At 66.6% G+C, this 16,895-nt stretch overlaps 2 protein-coding genes across 2 annotated transcripts; both read left to right on the forward strand.

The window, feature by feature from the left end:
* The first annotated feature begins 1,545 nt into the window (after positions 1–1,545).
* Positions 1,546–5,301, forward strand: LOC142421272 (macrophage mannose receptor 1-like). Its single transcript, XM_075525851.1, has 8 exons — positions 1,546–1,682; positions 2,429–2,527; positions 2,648–2,752; positions 3,009–3,065; positions 3,213–3,605; positions 4,435–4,580; positions 4,758–4,867; positions 4,962–5,301. The coding sequence occupies exons 1-8, from the start codon at positions 1,610–1,612 to the stop codon at positions 5,086–5,088; spliced, it is 1,110 nt and encodes a 369-aa protein (XP_075381966.1). The 5' UTR covers positions 1,546–1,609; the 3' UTR covers positions 5,089–5,301.
* Positions 5,302–7,096: 1,795 nt separating this feature from the next.
* Positions 7,097–16,815, forward strand: SYDE1 (synapse defective Rho GTPase activating protein 1). The gene is made up of 8 exons (XM_075525846.1): positions 7,097–7,429; positions 9,787–10,467; positions 12,303–13,046; positions 13,124–13,338; positions 13,428–13,554; positions 13,663–13,820; positions 14,218–14,473; positions 15,311–16,815. The coding sequence occupies exons 1-8, from the start codon at positions 7,342–7,344 to the stop codon at positions 15,736–15,738; spliced, it is 2,697 nt and encodes an 898-aa protein (XP_075381961.1). The 5' UTR covers positions 7,097–7,341; the 3' UTR covers positions 15,739–16,815.
* Positions 16,816–16,895: the final 80 nt, after the last annotated feature.

Consider the following 16,895-nt stretch of genomic DNA (forward strand, 5'->3'; position numbering starts at 1 on the left):
CCCATGGGTGCTGGGATGGGCATAGGTGGCTGACACCAGGGATGTGCCAGGCATGGGGACACCGTGTGGTGATGGGGACACCACGGGCACTGCCATGGGTGTACCCCGGACACCGGCATCTGCTGAGCGTGGGCATGGGGACACCGTGGGCACGGGGACACTGTGGGCATTGCCGTGGGTGCACCCTGGGCACAGGGACACCCTGGGCATGGGGACACCGCGGGCATGGGGACACCCCGGGCACTGCCATGGGTGCACCCTGGGCATGGGGACACCCCGGGCATGGGGACACCCCGGACACTGCCATGGGTGCACCCTGGGCATGGGGACACCCTGGACACTGCCATGGGTGCACCCTGGGCACGGGGACACCCCGGGCATGGGGACACCTCGGGCACGGGCACGGGGACACCCTGGGCATGGGGACACCCCAGACACTGCCATGGGTGCACCCTGGGCACAGGGACACCCTGGGCATGGGGACACCTCGGGCATGGGGACACCCCAGACACTGCCATGGGTGCACCCTGGGCACAGGGACACCCCGGGCATGGGGACACCTCGGGCACGGGCACGGGGACACCCTGGGCATGGGGACACCCTGGACACTGCCATGGGTGCACCCTGGGCAAGGGGACACCCTGGGCATGGGGACACCCTGGACACTGCCATGGGTGCACCCTGGGCATGGGGACACCCTGGGCATGGGGACACCTCAGGCACTGCCATGGGTGCACCCTGGGCACAGGGACACCCTGGGCATGGGGACACCTCGGGCATGGGGACACCCTGGACACTGCCATGGGTGCACCCTGGGCACAGGGACACCCTGGGCATGGGGACACCTCGGGCATGGGGACACCCTGGACACTGCCATGGGTGCACCCTGGGCACGGGGACACCCTGGGCATGGGGACACCCTGGACACTGCCATGGGTGCACCCTGGGCATGGGGACACCCTGGGCATGGGGACACCTCAGGCACTGCCATGGGTGCACCCTGGGCATGGGGACACCCCGGGCATGGGGACACCTCGGGCACGGGGACACCCCAGACACTGCCATGGGTGCACCCTGGGCACAGGGACACCCTGGGCATGGGGACACCTCGGGCATGGGGACACCCCGGGCATGGGGACACCCCGGGCACGGGCATGGGTGCACCCTGGGCGTGGGGACAACCCAGATATTGTCCTGGGTGCACAGTGGGTATGTGGACATCCCGGGCATGGGGACACCCTGGACGCTGCCACGGGGACACCCCTGGCACGGGAACACCCAGCCCTTGCTCTCCTCGAGTCCCCCAAGTGCCACCCAGCACCCACCCCCCCAACCAGGCAGCACCCTTGGGCCCCCTCCACGGGGTCTTCCTGCGCCGAGACCCCAGGGACACTGCGGTCTTTGCCAGCACCCGTTGGGGACTGTCACTGGCAGTGCCACCTCCAGCCAAGCTTTGGGGTGCAGGGAGGAAGCCTCTGGGTGCTCGGGGGCCCCTTCGAGGCCCATCCCCGGGGCGAGGGTGCATCCGGCACCCCCCCGCCACCCGCTTCCCGCAGGCTTTATCAGTGGGGACACCCGCTGGGGACAGCTCTTCGGTGCCGCAGGGACGATGTACGGCAACGTTGAGTCCAGCCAAGCCGGACAGGGGCAAATGTGGGTGCTGGGACCCGGCAGCGGGAAAGGTAGGGAGCACCCCGGGGTGCTGGTTGGGGTGGGGGCTAGCCCAGCAGTCCTGCTGTCCCTAACGCACACCCCGTGTCACTTTTGGGGTCTCATAGTGCTGGGGGAATCCCCCTGTCTCTGTCCCCGGTGCCCAAGGTGGGTTTCCAGGGTGGGTGGTGGCACCCAAAGGGGGTTCCCCCACCCCTGGTGTCTGAGGGGGGGGGTCCCCAGGATGAACTGTGGCACCAGGGAGGGATCCCCACTCCATCCCTGGTCCCTGGGGCAAGTGGTGGCACCTAGAAAGGGATCCCCAGTCCCCGGTGCCCAAGAGGGGTCCCCGGGGTGGATGGTGGCACCGAAGGGGACCCCCATCTCCATCCCTGGTCCCTGAGGGGTGTCCCCAGGGTGGGCAGTGGCCCTGAGAGGGAGCCCCATCTCTGTGCCTGGTGTCCGAGGGCGTCCCGTGGGTGGGGACCCCCAAGGGACACTTTCCCACCCCCAATGTCCAAGGAGGGGGTCCCCAGTGTAGACGGTGGCACTAAAGGGGACCCCCCTTTCCATCCTCGGTGCCCAAGGACAGTCCCTGGGGAGGTCGGAGACACCTGGGGGGGGATCCCCCACCCCTGGTGCCCAAGGGGGGGTCCCCAAGGAAGTGGCAGCGGGGGGAATCCCCCACCCTCACACCCAAGGGGAGTCCCCAAGGATCACGGTGGCACGGGGAGGGGGAGACGCCCCACAAGTGCCGTCACCGCTGTCCCCTCCCCAGCCTGCAGCGACCTGCAGTGCCCTATAGAGGAGAACGTGTACGAGCCCCTGGACCCCCCCATCGCCGCGCCAAGCCAGAAGCACGTGCCTGACCCCCCAGGTACGGCACGGGCGAGGGCAAGAGCATCACCGGCCGGAAAAAAACACGCTGCGGTTAAAGCCGGTGCCACCCAGTTCTGCCCGAACCGGGGGCCGGTCGTCACTCACCCACCCTCCCCAGCGTCAGGGTGCTGCTCCAGGGAGAAGCTGGTGCTGGTGGGCACCGCGGCCTTGGGGGTCTCGGTGCTGATGAACGTGCTCTTCCTCTCCGTCGGCTCGCGGCACAGTGAGTAGCCGGGCTCCGCGGGGCTCGGGGGAGCCCCCTTCCACCGGGGGAGATGATGCCAGGGCTGCTGGGGGGGCAGAGTTAAGGTTATCAGGGTGTTGGGGGGTTTCCACGGGGGATCTGAGCGCTCAGCACCCCTCAACACCAGCCCCTCTCCCACCCCTGCTGTGGCAACAGCTCCGGGACACCCCGTGCCCTGTGGTGACAGGGCGAGCTGTGTGTGTCCCCATGTCCATCCGTCCGTCCCCCCCCCCAGTTGCAGCCCTGACGTCGGCGCTGGAGGCAGAGAAGGCGAAGGAGCTGCCGAACCTGGGTGCGTGCCCGCGCCGCGCGCGTGTGTCCCCTCTACTCCCTTTCCACGGTGACACCCACGGACGTGTCCCCGATCCCTGCGTGTCCCCAATCCCCGTGTGTCGTCCCCCCCCCGCCCCACCCGGTTCACCGGGAAATCTCTCCACAGCCTCCCAGTCCTTCCTGCTGTACAACGAAGACCACCGCAAGTGCGTGGAGGCCAGCGGGCAACAGCTGACGGCGACGGAGTGCCGGCCCGAGGCTGCGGCACAACGGTTCCAGTGGTTACGTGGGGGTCGGCTACGGGGCTGGGGGAGCCAGCGCTGCGTTACGGCGACCCGTGGCCAAAACCTGGCCCTCGTGAGGCTGGAGCCGTGCCGGGACGACGGCACGCTGCAGCGCTGGGAGTGCCGCGACGGTGGGCTGTTGGCACTCGCCGGCTACGATCTCTATTTCAATTACGGCAACAACCAGCAGCACACGGTGATGCTCTACACCGGGGACCGCCAGTGGAGCCGCTGGGTCATCCACGGGAGCAAGGACAACGTCTGTTCCCGCTCCTGTCAGTCCCGGCGCCTTTATCCCAAATATTTAGGGCTTCGCCTAACCCTACGCTGGCTGAAGTTCAACCCTAACCTGGCACGGATACAGCTTAAGCTAAGCTCAAACTGCAACAGGGCCCTAAACCTGATCTAACCTTATATTTAGGGTGACTTAGGTGACTTAACCTAACCCTAACCAAACCCAAACCTTAATGGGTTTGCCCTAACCCTGACGCAGACTTAATTTATATGCAACTTAACCTAACCCTAAGTGAGGTCAAACTTCAATGGGGTCTTAACCCAGCTCGAACCCTAAATATACGTGACTTTACCTAACGCTAAACTAGCCTAAGTGCCAATAATCCTAACCTAGCCCTAACGCTAAATATAAAGGATCTAAATTAATCCTAAACTAGCCCTAATCCCAGTGGGGTCCTAACCAAGCCATAGCCCTAAATATCTAGGACTTAAACTAACTCTAATTTAGCCCAAACTTCAGCATGGTTCTAACCCCAACCCCGCTGTAACCCTAAACATACAGGACTCAAGCTAAACCCAAACCCCAGTGGAACCCTAACCTAGTTATAACCCTAAATATATAGGTTTTAACCTAATCCTGACTCAGTCTAAACCCCAATGGGACCCCGACCCAGTCCTAGCCCTAAATATATAGGATTTAACCCAAACCCCAGCAGGGCTCTAAGCCTATCCCAGCCATAACGCTAACCCAGCAGGGATGCTCGGCAGCTCCCGTAGCCGGGGTCGTGTCTCTGGGCAGGGCTGTCCCCAGTTTATGGGGTGTCGCAGCAGGGTGACCCCCCCCCCCTTTTCTGTGTCCCCCGTCCCCAGGCTGTCCCCCTTGCTCCAAAGGCTGGACCTATTTCAGGAACTCCTGCTATTTCTACTCCAAGAAAGCCAGCTCCTGGGAGAACGCCCAGAGCTTCTGCTCGGTCATGGGCACACAGCTCCTGGAGGTGGACGGCCCGGAGGAGAAGGTGAGAGGGGATGAATCCAGACGCCCAGGAAAGCGGATATTGGGGGGGTGGGGGGGGATACGGCATCAGGTCCTACCTGCCACCGGGATTTGCCGTCCCCCGCTGTCCCCAACGGTGGGCAAAGGGTTGTGGCGGGGGGGGGGCTCTGCCATGGGGTGACGCTGTCTTTGCCCCCAGGATCACATCCGGACCATGCTGCAAAGCTCCTCCTGGCTCGGCATCAGGGATGAGGAGGTCGAGGGCACCTGGAAGCGGGCGAACGGGACAGTCCTGACCTGGGAAAGCAGGTACGGCCCGGCGGGCGCTGGGGACAAGGGGACAGGGGCTCGGGGACGCAGGGCGACACCCCCTACGCTGTCCCGATCCCCCTCCTCGTCGCAGCTCGTGGCACAGGAACGAGCCCAACGGCGGGCAGCAGGAGAACTGCGCGGCGGTGAGGGAGGACGGCCAGTGGTACGACTACCCCTGCAACAGTCAGCTCCCCTGGGTGTGCGAGGGACACCCCTGAGCGTGCAAGGGACACCCCGAGACCCCCCCCCCCAGCACCTGCCACCCCCTGGGCTCCCCCCCAGCCGCTCTCCGCTTGCCACATCCCTACCTGCAGCTCTCCGGTACGCAGCTCCGACCTTCAGCACATCCATTTGGGGTCCACGGATGGATCTCCGAGGAAAATTCGGGGTACGGGGTGGAGCAGGGAGTCCCTGCAGAGCAATAAACACGTGCGCAGAGTGAGGCCCTGCTCCGGTGACGTTGCGGGGGGCTGCATGGGATGGGGGACCCCCGATGACCTGGGGTGGAGGGGTGCGGGATGGCTCCTGGCTCTGGGTTTGGGGGTCCCTCGGCGGAGCGGTGGTGGTTTGGGGGGTGACGCCACATGGAGGGTGAGGGGGTGGGGGGGGCTTGGGCCCTCAGGCTCCCCATAATCCCCCATGATGCCTTCAATTACCCTTCAGGCTCCCCAAAATACCCCCCAAACCCCCAAGTACCCCCCAGACCTCCCTAAATACCTCTCAGACCCCCCCAAATACCCTTCAGACCCCCCCAAATACCCCCTAGACCTCCAAATAACCCCCCAGCCCCGCCAAATACTCTCCAGACCTCCCTAAATACTTCCCAGACCCACAAACACACCAGGGCTCCCCCAGCTACCTCCCAGACCCCCCCGAATACCCTCTAGACCCCCCCAAATACCCTCTAGACCTCCAAATAACCCCCGGGGTTCCCCCAATTACCCCCCGGGACACCCAAATACCCCCCACACCCCCCCAAATCCCCCCCTAGACCTGCAAATAGCCCCCAGCGCTCCCCCAAATACCCCCCACACCCCCCTAAATCCCCCCCTAGACCTGCAAATAGCCCCCAGCACTCCCCCAAATACCCCCCAGACCACCATAAATCCTCCTCCAGACCCTGAAATACCCCTAGACCCCCCTCAAATACCCCCTAGACCTGCAAATAACCCCCGGGGTTCCCCCAATTACCCCCCAGGACACCCAAATACCCCCCACACCCCCCTAAATTCCCCTCTAGACCTGCAAATAGCCCCCAGCGCTCCCCCAAATACCCCCCAGACCCCCCTAAATCCCCCCCTAGACCTGCAAATAGCCCCCAGCACTCCCCCAAATACCCCCCAGCCCCTCCTAAACCCCCCTCTAGACCTGCAAATAGCCCCCAGCACTCCCCCAAATACCCCCCAGATCCCCCTAAACCCCCCTCCAGACCCCGAAATACCCCCAGACCCCCCCAAAATACCCCCTAGACCTCCAAATAACCCCCGGGGTTCCCCCAATTCCCCCCCCAGGACACCCAAATACTCCCCACACCCCACTGAAACCCCCTCTAGACCCGCAAATAGCCCCCAGCGCTCCCCCAAATACCCCCCAGCCCCTCCTAAATTCCCCTCTAGACCTGCAAATAGCCCCCAGGGCTCCCCCAAATACCCCCCTAAATCCCCCTAAACACCCCTCCAGTCCCCAAAATACCCCCAGACCCCCCCCAAATACCCCCTAGACCTCCAAATAACCCCCGGGGTTCCCCCAGTTACCCCTCAGGACACCCAAATACCCCCCACACCCCCCTGAAACCCCCTCTAGACCCGCAAAGAGGCCCCAGCGCTCCCCCAAATACCCCCCAGACCCCCCTAAATCCCCCTCCAGACCCCGAAATACCCCCAGCCCCCCCTCCCAAATACTCCCCAGACGCCAAATACCCCCTAGAACCCTCCACATACCCCCCCAACCCCCTCCAAACGTCCCCCAGGCCCCCTTAAATCCCCTCCAGACCCCCCAATACCCCCCAGACCCCTCAAATACCCCCCCCCCCCAGGGCTCCCCATATCCCCTCACCCTGTGGCCGCGGGCCCAGGGCGGGGGGGCTCCGGGAGGTTTCCCGCTCCCGGGGGGGGGTCCCCGCTCCGGAGGGGGATGTCCCCGGTTCGGGGGGGGGGGTCTCGGTCCCGGGTGGGTGGGTGTGTGTGGGGGGGGGTTCCCCGTGGTTCCGGACTACAGCTCCCGGCAGCGCTGCCGGCGGCATCCCAGGAATTCGCGCCGCGGGATGGCGGCGCCGCCGCTTCAGGCCCCGCCGCGCTGAGGGGGACGGGGACGGCCTGAGGGGACCGGACCGGGCTGAGGGGACCGAGCCGGGCTGAGGGGACCGGGAAGGACTGAAGGGAACCTGGACGGGCCAAGGGAGCCGGGCAGGGCCGAGGGGGGGGGGTCCCCAGCGGTGTGAGGAGACCCCGGTGAGGGGAGCGGGGCGGGTGATGGCGGAGCCGCTGCTGCGGCGGACCTTCTCCCGCCTGAGGGGCCGCGACCGCCCGCGCGGGAAGAAGTCGGACGCCAAGGACAGAGGTACGGACCCCCACCCCCGAGGAAGGGAACCCATCACCGTGGGGTCCCTCCTGTCCCCTCCGAGGAAGGGACACCCCCCCCCCCCCCCCCATCAACCTGGGGTCCCTCCTGTCCCCACCAAGGAGAGGGACCCCCCCCCTCCGAGGAAGGGACACCCCCCCCCCCATCAACCTGGGGTCCCTCCTGCCCCCCCAGGAAGGGAGACCCCCGAGAAGGGACCCCCTCCCCAAGGAAGGGACCCCCCATCACCCTGGGGTCCCTCCTGCCGCCCCCCGAGGAAGGGACCCCCCATCACCCTGGGGTCCCTCCTGCCCCCCCTAAGGAAGGGACCCCTCAAGGAAGGGACCCCCCCATCACCCTGGGGTCCTTCCTGCCCCCCGTAAGGAAGAGACCCCTCAAGGAAGGGACCCCCCATCAGCCCAGGGTCCCTCCTAACCTCCCCAAAGGAAGGGACCCCTCAAGGAAAGGACCCCCATCGCCCCAGGGTCCCTCCTAACCCCCCCGAAGGAAGGGACCCTCTTCCCAAGGAAGGGACCCCCCCATCACCCTGGGGTCCCTCCTGCCCCCCCCGAGGAAGGGACCCCCCCATCAGCCTGGGGTTCTGCCTGCCCCTCCTAAGGAAGGGACCCTCTTCCTAAGGAAGGGACCCCCATCACCCTGGGGCTCTGCCCCCCCAAGGAAGGAACACCCCCGAGAAGGGACCCCCTCCCTAAGGAAGGGACCCCCCATCACCCTGGGGTCCTTCCTGCCCCCCGTAAGGAAGAGACCCCTCAAGGAAGGGACCCCCCATCAGCCCAGGGTCCCTCCTAACCCCCCTGAAGGAAGGGACCCTCTTCCCAAGGAAGGGACCCCCATCACCCTGGGGCTCTGCCCCCCCAAGGAAGGAACACCCCCGAGAAGGGACCCCCTCCCTAAGGAAGGGACCCCTCCATCACCCTGGGGTCCCTCCTGCCGCCCCTAAGGAAGGGACCCCCATCACCCTGGGGTCCTTCCTGCCTACCCTAGGGAAGGGACCTCCCCCCCCCGAGGAAGGGACCCCCCATCACCCTGGGGTCCTTCCTGTCCCCCCCTAAGGAAGGGACCCCTCAAGGAAGGGACCCCCCCATCACACTGGGGACCCTCCTGCCCCCCCTAAGGAAGGGACCCCCCATCACCCTGGGGTCCTTCCTGCCCCCCCCCCGAGGAAGGGACCCCCATCACCCTGGAGTCCTTCCTGCCCGCCCTAAGGAAGGGACCCCCCATCACCCTAGGGACCCTCCTGTCCCTCCTAAGGAAGGGACCCCCTCCCCAAGGAAGGGACTTCCCCCATCACACTGGGGTCCTTCCTGCCCCCCCCAAGGAAGGGACCCCCATCACCCTGGGGTCCCTCATGCCCCCTCAAGGAAGGGATCCCCCCCCCTGGAAGGGCCCCCCCTTGTCCCCAGGGCCCCTCCTGCCCCCCAAGGAAGGGCCCCCCCACCAGGAAGGGTCCCCCATCACCCCAGGGTCCCATTCCCCCAGCAAGGGCCCCCCCAATGTCCCCATTTCCCCTCCTGCCCCCCAAGGAAGGGGCCCCTATCACCCCAGCTCCCTCTGTGCCCTACAGGAATCGGGGTGTCCCCCCCCCAGGTTCTTCCTGCCCCCACCCCACATCTGTGGGGGTGTCAAGCTCCCACGGAGCTCAGGGAGCCCCACACCAAGCTATGGCCATGGCGTCACGGGGTGGGGGGAATGCCAGGGGTCTGTGGGGTGCTACGGGGGGGGGGGGCACCCTGCTGTGGGTGCAGGGGGATTGGGGGGCACAAGGCAGGGGAGTTTGGGGGGCACAAGTTGGAAGGATGCAGACAACCTGGGGGGGGGGGGGGCACAAATGAACCCGGGGGGGTGCAGGGAACTGGGGGGACCCGCCTGTGTGTGAGCCAGGGAGTGCAGGGGGGCAGGACCCTGCCTTGGGGCACAGAGCCAGGGGACACGGGCAGAGCCACCGCCGTCCCCGTTGGAGTGCAGCCCTGTCCCCACTGGGGTGCAGAAGGGTCTGGCCATGCCCCCCTCTCCCTGCCGGGGCTCCCCCTGCCCGCGCCGGGACGGTGGGAGTGCGGCCACGGGTCCGGCCAGCAGTAAACAACCGGAAATCCCGCTTGGCAAGGGGCTGCGTGCAGCTGCCTGCGCCTGCCCTCCGCCCCGGCAGAGCCGGCACGGAGAAGGGGGGTCCCATCCAGTACGGCAACGGATTCAGGGTGAGGATGGTGGGTGGCCTGGCAAGATGCTCAGGGTGGTGGGGGGGGACACAAGAGAGAGGTCCCCATGTGCCGGTGGGCTCCCCGTTGGCATTTTGGGGACCCCCGCACTCAGCCCAGCTCTTTTCCGTCCTCCCGCAGACCATGCCCCACCGAGCCCTGACTCTCCGGTGGACCCTGATGCGGCATCGGTGGAGCCGGTGCCGGCGGCATCCCGCAAGCAGAACTGGGCCCGTTTCTCCTGCGGTGGCCGCGATGAGAGGCGGCCGCTGCCTCCCAAAGCCTCCCCGGATCTGGTGGATGCCGGCGAGCCGGACCCTGCTGCCGGCAGCCCCCAGCCTGGCATCGAGCAGCCTGGTGAGGAAGACGTGGAGCCGGCGGAGGAAGCCGAGGCGGTGAACGGCTCTGGGGAGCTGGGTGGTCCCGGTAGGAGCCCCGGGCACGGCGCCTACTTGCAGAGCTTGGAGCGGAGCAGCCGGCACTGGGTGCTGTCATCGGTGAAGGGACCAGGGCTGGATGAGCCAGGCGGCGGAGCTGAGGCGGATGCCGGCGCTGCCGGCAGTGAGGGCGAGATCTGGTACAACCCCATCCCCGAAGATGAGGACCCCCAGCCTGGGAGCTCCTGGAAGACGGGGAGCAGAGGGAGCCGCGACGCCGACAGGGGCCGTGGTGGGGAGTCACCCCCGAAGACGGGTAGGGAAGACCCCCCCTGGGGCGGTTTGGGGACAGCAGAGAGCTCCGGACCCCGCAGCGGCACGGCCCCGGCGCTGCCCACGGCTGGCCGAGGAGAGGAGCCGGGAGCCAGCAGGACCCAGGCTTGTGGTAAGGGGCGGCACGCGGCTGTGGCTTGGGGAGAGGTGGGACAGTGGTGGCCTCCTGTCCTTGTCCTCCTGTCACCCCTCCAGGAGAGTGTCCCCTGGGCCCCACAGTCCTGTCTCTATCCACAGCACCCTGCGGTCTTTGTCCTTTCTCTGTCCCCTGGGTCCCCCCCAGACCTGATAGTCCCTGTCCCCATTGTCCCCTGGACCCCATGGTCCCTGTCCCCTAGGATGGCATCATCCCGATCCCGTGGACCCCATCCCTTCCTTGTCCCCAGGCCAGTGGTTCCTGTCCCTTCCCAGTCTCCCTGGACAGTGTCCTTCGAACCTCACAGTCCCTGTCCCCAGGGATGTCTCCTGGACCCCACAGTCCCCATCTCTTCCCCATCCCCCAGCAGAGTGTCCCCAGAACCCCACAGTCCCTGTCCCCACACCAGGGGAGTGTCCCCAGGACCCCACAGTCCCCATCTCTTCCCCATCCCCCAGCAGAGTGTCCCCAGGACCCCACAGTCCCCATCTCTTCCCCATCCCCCAGGAGAGTGTCCCCAGGACCCCACAGTCCCTGTCCCCTCCCCATCCCCCAGCAGAGTGTCCCCAGGACCCCACAGTCCCTGTCCCCACACCAGGGGAGTGTCCCCAGGACCCCACAGTCCCCATCTCTTCCCCATCCCCCAGCAGAGTGTCCCCAGGACCCCACAGTCCCTGTCCCCACACCAGGACAGTGTCCCCAGGACCCCACAGTCCCCGTCTCTTCCCCATCCCCCAGCAGAGTGTCCCCAGGACCCCACAGTCCCTGTCCCCACACCAGAGGAGTGGCCCCAGGACCCCACAGTCCCCGTCTCTTCCCCATCCCCCAGCAGAGTGTCCCCAGGACCCCACAGTCCCTGTCCCCACACCAGGGGAGTGTCCCCAGGACCCCACAGTCCCCATCTCTTCCCCATCCCCCAGCAGAGTGTCCCCAGGACCCCACAGTCCCTGTCCCCACACCAGAGGAGTGTCCCCAGGACCCCACAGTCCCCATCTCTTCCCCATCCCCCAGCAGAGTGTCCCCAGGACCCCACAGTCCCTGTCCCCACACCAGGACAGTGTCCCCAGGACCCCACAGTCCCCGTCTCTTCCCCATCCCCCAGCAGAGTGTCCCCAGGACCCCACAGTCCCTGTCCCCACACCAGAGGAGTGGCCCCAGGACCCCACAGTCCCCGTCTCTTCCCCATCCCCCAGCAGAGTGTCCCCAGGACCCCACAGTCCCTGTCCCCACACCAGGGGAGTGTCCCCAAGACCCCACAGTCCCCATCTCTTCCCCATCCCCCAGCAGAGTGTCCCCAGGACCCCACAGTCCCTGTCCCCACACCAGGGGAGTGTCCCCAGGACCCCACAGTCCCCATCTCTTCCCCATCCCCCAGCAGAGTGTCCCCAGGACCCCACACTCCCTGTCCCCACACCAGGGGAGTGTCCCCAGGACCCCACAGTGCCCATCTCTTCCCCATCCCCCAGCAGAGTGTCCCCAGGACCCCACAGTCCCTGTCCCCACACCAGGACAGTGTCCCCAGGACCCCACAGTCCTCGTCCCTTCCCCATCTCCTAGGACTTTGTCCCCCAGACCCCACAGTCCCCATCCCCTGCCCGTCCCACAGGACATTGTCCCCCAGACCGTATCGTCCCCGTCCCCTCCCCATCACCCAGAACGGTGTCCCCCCAGACCCCATCGCCCCCACCCAATCCCACAGGACCCTCTCTCCACCCCACAGCAGTTTCCGGGGAGCAGCCCCATCCCACCCAGGCTTCCCCGTACCCCCTCCAGGCACCCGTTCACCCCCTTTCCCCCCCCCGCCCCTGCAGGGAAGATGCCGATCCCCTGCGTGAGCTCGGGGACGGGGCTGACCACCCCCTCGCCCCCCGCCAGCCCCAAGAAGGGCCGTTCGCTCAACAAGGTGAAGTCTCCGGGTACCGTTCGTCGCCTCTCTATGAAGATGAAGAAGCTGCCGGAGCTACGGAGGAAGCTGAGCCTACGCAGCCCCCGGCCCCGGGGCCAAGAGGGTGGCACCTCACCCTCCGAAACCCGCAAGGAATCCAGCAACGTCATCAGCCGCTACCACCTAGACAGCAGCGTGGCTTCGCAGCCGGGGCTGCCGCGAGCCAAAGCGGCCGGCAAAGGCGGCTACTTGAGCGACGGCGACTCCCCGGAGCTGCCGGCTAAAGCCGGGGCGCGTGCCGAACCGGAGGATGGGGAAAACGGGCTGGATGTGGGCGCTTTCCGCCCCTACAGCTGCGGGGAGACGCCGCCACGGTGCGGGCAGCACATCTCGGGGCTGGTGAGCGTTCACCTCCACGGCGTGCAGGACCTGAAGCCGCCGCGGGCCGAACCCCGGGAGGTTTTCTGCGTGTTGCAGGTGGACGCGGCCAACCGGGCTCGCACGGCTTTGCTGCCCTGCAAGACGGCGTTCCTCGGCCTCAACCATACCTTCAACCTGGAGCTGGAAGGTGCCCGGCACCTCAAGGTGATCGTCTTCTCCTGGGATCCCACCTCCTGCCGCAACCGCCTCTGCTGCCACGGCACCGTGGTCCTGCCCCACATCTTCAGAGGTACGGCCGGGTGGTGGGGTCGGTTTGGGGTTTGGCGACTCCGCGCCCCATTGACGGCACCACTCTCGGCTCTGCAGGTTGCCGGGCCCAGCAGTTGGCGGTGCGGCTGCAACCTCGCGGCGTCCTCTACTCCAAATTCACCTTGGTGGAGCAATGGGACAGTCCCGGCGAGCGGGAACCCCGCGTCTTCGGCGTGGAGCTCGGCCAGCTGGTGGAGAGGGAGAAGACAGCCACCAAGGTGCCCCTGCTCATCCAGAAATGCGTGGCCGAGATAGAGAAACGAGGGCTGAAGGTGAGCGGGGACTTACGGTGACGGCTACGGGGGGCTGGCGGTGGATGAACCCCCCCCCCAAACCGCGGTGACGGTGTCCCCGTTTGCAGGTGGTGGGGTTGTACCGGCTCTGCGGCTCGGCCGCCGTCAAGAAAGAGCTTCGCGACGCCTTTGAGAGGGACAGCGCAGCCGTGACGCTCTCGGAGCAGCTCTACCCCGACATCAACGTCATCACGGGTGGGTGCTCGTCACGGGGGGGGGGGGGGTGTCCCCGCAGGTCCCTGTGCATCCCACGCTGATGTCCCCGTGTGTGTGTCCCCCCCCGCCGTGTCCTCTCGCCTGCAGGCATCCTCAAGGATTACCTGCGGGAGCTGCCCACGCCGCTCATCACCCCCACGCTCTACCACGTCGTACTGGAGGCCATGGCCAAGCGACCCCCTCGGACCCCCCCGGGAGAGCGGGACGCCGTCACCCTGCTCGACTGCCTGCCCGATGTCGAGAAGGTGGGTGCCCGGTGCCAAAAAGGGGGTACCCAACCGCGGCAAGGGATTAGGGGGGGGATCCCATTGCCGCTCAGCCCCGGGGTCTCCCCCATCCCGAGTCACCGCTGCAGACAGTCCTTATTTCTCGGCCTGTGGCACGTGCAATGGGGACATGTCTCGGTGTCACCTCCCTCCTCAGGACCCCCCAAGCATTTTTGGGGGTGTCTTCGCATCCCCCCCCAATATCTAAGCATTTATTTCCACCTCCGCATTCCCTGTGTGACTCGGCCCCGGTGATATCAGGGACCATCCGCAGCCAAATCCCCTGGGGTGATTCCCCTCGGCTCCGTTTTGGGGGGGTGCGGGACAACGGGGTGGCATCGGAGGACGTCCCCACTGAGGCCACCTCGTCCCCCAGGCCACGCTGACGCGGCTCCTGGACCACCTCAGCCTGGTTGCCTCCTTCCACGATTTCAACCGCATGAACTCGCAGAACATCGCCGTTTGTTTCGGACCCGTCCTGCTCACCCAGAACCAGGAGCCCCGGCGCTCCGGCACCGGTACCGGCACTGGCACCGGCAACCGGAGCTACACCCACTGCGAGGACATCGCCAGCGCCGTTGACTTCAAGAAGCACATCGAGGTGCTGCACTACCTGCTGCAGGCCTGGCCGGGTGAGCGGGGTTGGGGGGACACCTGCACCCCCTCACTTTGGGGGGGGGGCGGGGGGGCTCTTTGCACGGCCACCGCCTGGGCCACCATCGGTGGCAGCTGATCTGGGGGTCTGTGACTCCCCCCCCCACGTGCCACTGTCCCCAGCAGCTACTTCAGGGGTCCGTAACCCCCGTGTGGCTGCTCTTGGGGGGGCCCCCCCCAGTCCAGAGGGGATCTGTGCCCCCCCCCCCGTGGCTTTCCTATGGGTCACCCTCCCCAGCAGCTGCTCCAGGGGTCTGTGACCCCCATGTGGTAGCTCTTGGGGGAGGGGGGGCACCCCCCCCCCCCCAGCCCCAGTGGGGTTCTGTGATCCCCCTGTGGCTTCCCCATGGGCCACCGTCCCCAGAAGCTGCTCCAGGGGTCCGTGACACCCCCACATTGCTGGACCATGCCCCCCCCCCTATCTCCAGCAAAAGATCTGGGGTCCCCCCCACTTTTCTGGTGGCTGCTCCACAGGCCACAGCCCCACACATCTGCCCTGTGCCCCCCCCCCCCCCCCATCCTGCAGCTCTCCTGGGTCCCCCCCATCTCCAGCAAAAGGTCTGGAGCCCCCCATTTTTCCAGCAGCTGGTCCATAGCCCCCCCCCCACATTTAACAGCTCTTGTGGGGTCCCCCTATTTCTTGCTGGTCTGTGCCCCCCACCATCTCCAGTAATGGGTCCCCCCCCCATTCCCAGCAGCCGAGCCGGGCTTCCCCGTTCCCACCAAAAGCTCCGTGGCCCCCCCATTTTCCCAACCCTCCAACACCAACAAACCTCCTGGTGCCCCCCCCGCCCCCTTTACCCCTCTCTCTGCAGCCCCCCGCTCAGCCGCAGCCCCCCAACTTTGGGAAGGGGCACAGCCCGGTTGCCCGCAGCAGCACCGGGGCCCACCGCTGCGACTGGACCTGCTGGAGAGCGCGGTGGTGGCCCGTCACCGTCCCCGAGGACCGGAGAGCCCCCCCAGCAACCGCTACGCCGGCGACTGGAGCATCTGCGACCACCAATTCCTACTGGTACCCGGCACGGCCAGCGCCTCCGACTACGACAAGGTGGCGGCCGGTGACGATGAGACCGGGGTGCCGGCGCGGCACTCTCCGCACCGGCGGACCCTCTTCGTGGCCGATTTCGCCCTGGGCGAGGAGCCCGAGGCGCCCTTCGGCCCCCGCCTCAACCTCAAGGACTTCGACGCGCTCATCCTCGACCTCGAGCGGGAGCTCGCCAAGCAGATCAACGTCTGCCTGTGAGACCGGCGCCAACACCGGTACCGATGCCGATACCGGTGCCGATGCCGACACCGGTACCGATGCTAACACCGGTGCTGATGCCGCCGCCGGTGCGACAGCGACCAAAAAAGCAGCACTTGCCTCTTAGTTGCCTTCGATTTGCACAGCGCCGAGCAGGAAGGGACCCCGACGGCGAGGGCCGTGCCGCCTTCGGTGAGGGGGGGCTCCCCCAAAACAGCCCCGGCTCCGGTTTCTACCCCCCCCCGGTGTTTTTTTGGGGGAGGGCAGAGGAGGGACCCGGTGCTCGGTGCCTCTTGCTCGGCTTTTTTTTTTATTTTATATGGCCAAATTTTGCCCTCAAGTGCCTCTTCACCCCCTTGTCCCCTCCCTGGGGGCCCCCCCCAGACACCCCCCCCCCCCAAAAAAAACAGTATTAGGCAATATTGACAAGGGTCCGTGACCTCCATCGCTCAGGCTGGTGGGGGGCTGTCCCCCCACGCTCCCCCAAACCCCCTTCCCCGCTGCGTGTGCACCCCAAAGAGGGCGATGGGGCTCCCTCCTGCCACCCGTCCCCAGCCTGGGTGGCAGCAGGGCCCCCCCCCCTCACTGGGGGCCCCCCCCCCCCATTTTCTAGCTCCCCCCTCCCCAAGGCGGGGGGTGCTGCCGGTACGGGAGCGCTGAGCTTTATTTATTACTCGAGCTTCGTGTGCGTGTGTGTGCATGGATGGACGGCGGCCGCTGTCACCCGCAGCCTGCAACAAAAAACCCCCTTTTTCCCCCCAAAATAAACCCACTGCCAGTGTTACGGCGGAGGGGGGGGGTCCCCAAAATACACCCCCCACACCCCCCCCCTCCCCAAAACCAGCCTTGCTCAGTATTAGCCTTAAAGGAACCAGCTGAATGTGAAACCACCGGCCCGGCCGGGCTGAGCCACCAGTGTTAAAGCGCCCGGGCAGGGGGTGCAGGCAGGCCGGGGGAGGGGGGGGGGGGTGACAACGCTGTCCCCTGTCCCCTCCCCGCAGCGTGGCCTGGCCCCCTCCTCGCCCTGCCACCGCCTTGTCACCGTCACCAGCAATAAATGACACAAGCTGCACTCGCCGCCGGGCTTTTTGCGTGTGTTGGCGCGAACGCCGTCCTGACGAAGTGGTGGTGGCGGTGGGGGGGGGGGGGGGTGACAG

Source organism: Mycteria americana, chromosome 28 (genome assembly GCF_035582795.1).
Source record: "Mycteria americana isolate JAX WOST 10 ecotype Jacksonville Zoo and Gardens chromosome 28, USCA_MyAme_1.0, whole genome shotgun sequence".
Lineage (NCBI taxonomy): Eukaryota > Metazoa > Chordata > Aves > Ciconiiformes > Ciconiidae > Mycteria > Mycteria americana.

What these genes read in the sequence shown, in the direction of transcription:
- SYDE1 (XM_075525846.1), top strand. Translation starts at nt 7,342, where the DNA reads ATGGCGGAGCCGCTGCTGCGGCGGACCTTCTCCCGCCTGAGGGGCCGC. An exon ending in CCTGCCCCACATCTTCAGAG is followed by an intron (nt 13,047 to 13,123) that starts GTACGGCCGGGT and finishes TCGGCTCTGCAG; the next exon opens with GTTGCCGGGCCCAGCAGTTG. An exon ending in TAGAGAAACGAGGGCTGAAG is followed by an intron (nt 13,339 to 13,427) that starts GTGAGCGGGGAC and finishes CCCCGTTTGCAG; the next exon opens with GTGGTGGGGTTGTACCGGCT.
- LOC142421272 (XM_075525851.1), top strand. Translation starts at nt 1,610, where the DNA reads ATGTACGGCAACGTTGAGTCCAGCCAAGCCGGACAGGGGCAAATGTGG. An exon ending in GCACGTGCCTGACCCCCCAG is followed by an intron (nt 2,528 to 2,647) that starts GTACGGCACGGG and finishes CACCCTCCCCAG; the next exon opens with CGTCAGGGTGCTGCTCCAGG. An exon ending in TGGACGGCCCGGAGGAGAAG is followed by an intron (nt 4,581 to 4,757) that starts GTGAGAGGGGAT and finishes CTTTGCCCCCAG; the next exon opens with GATCACATCCGGACCATGCT.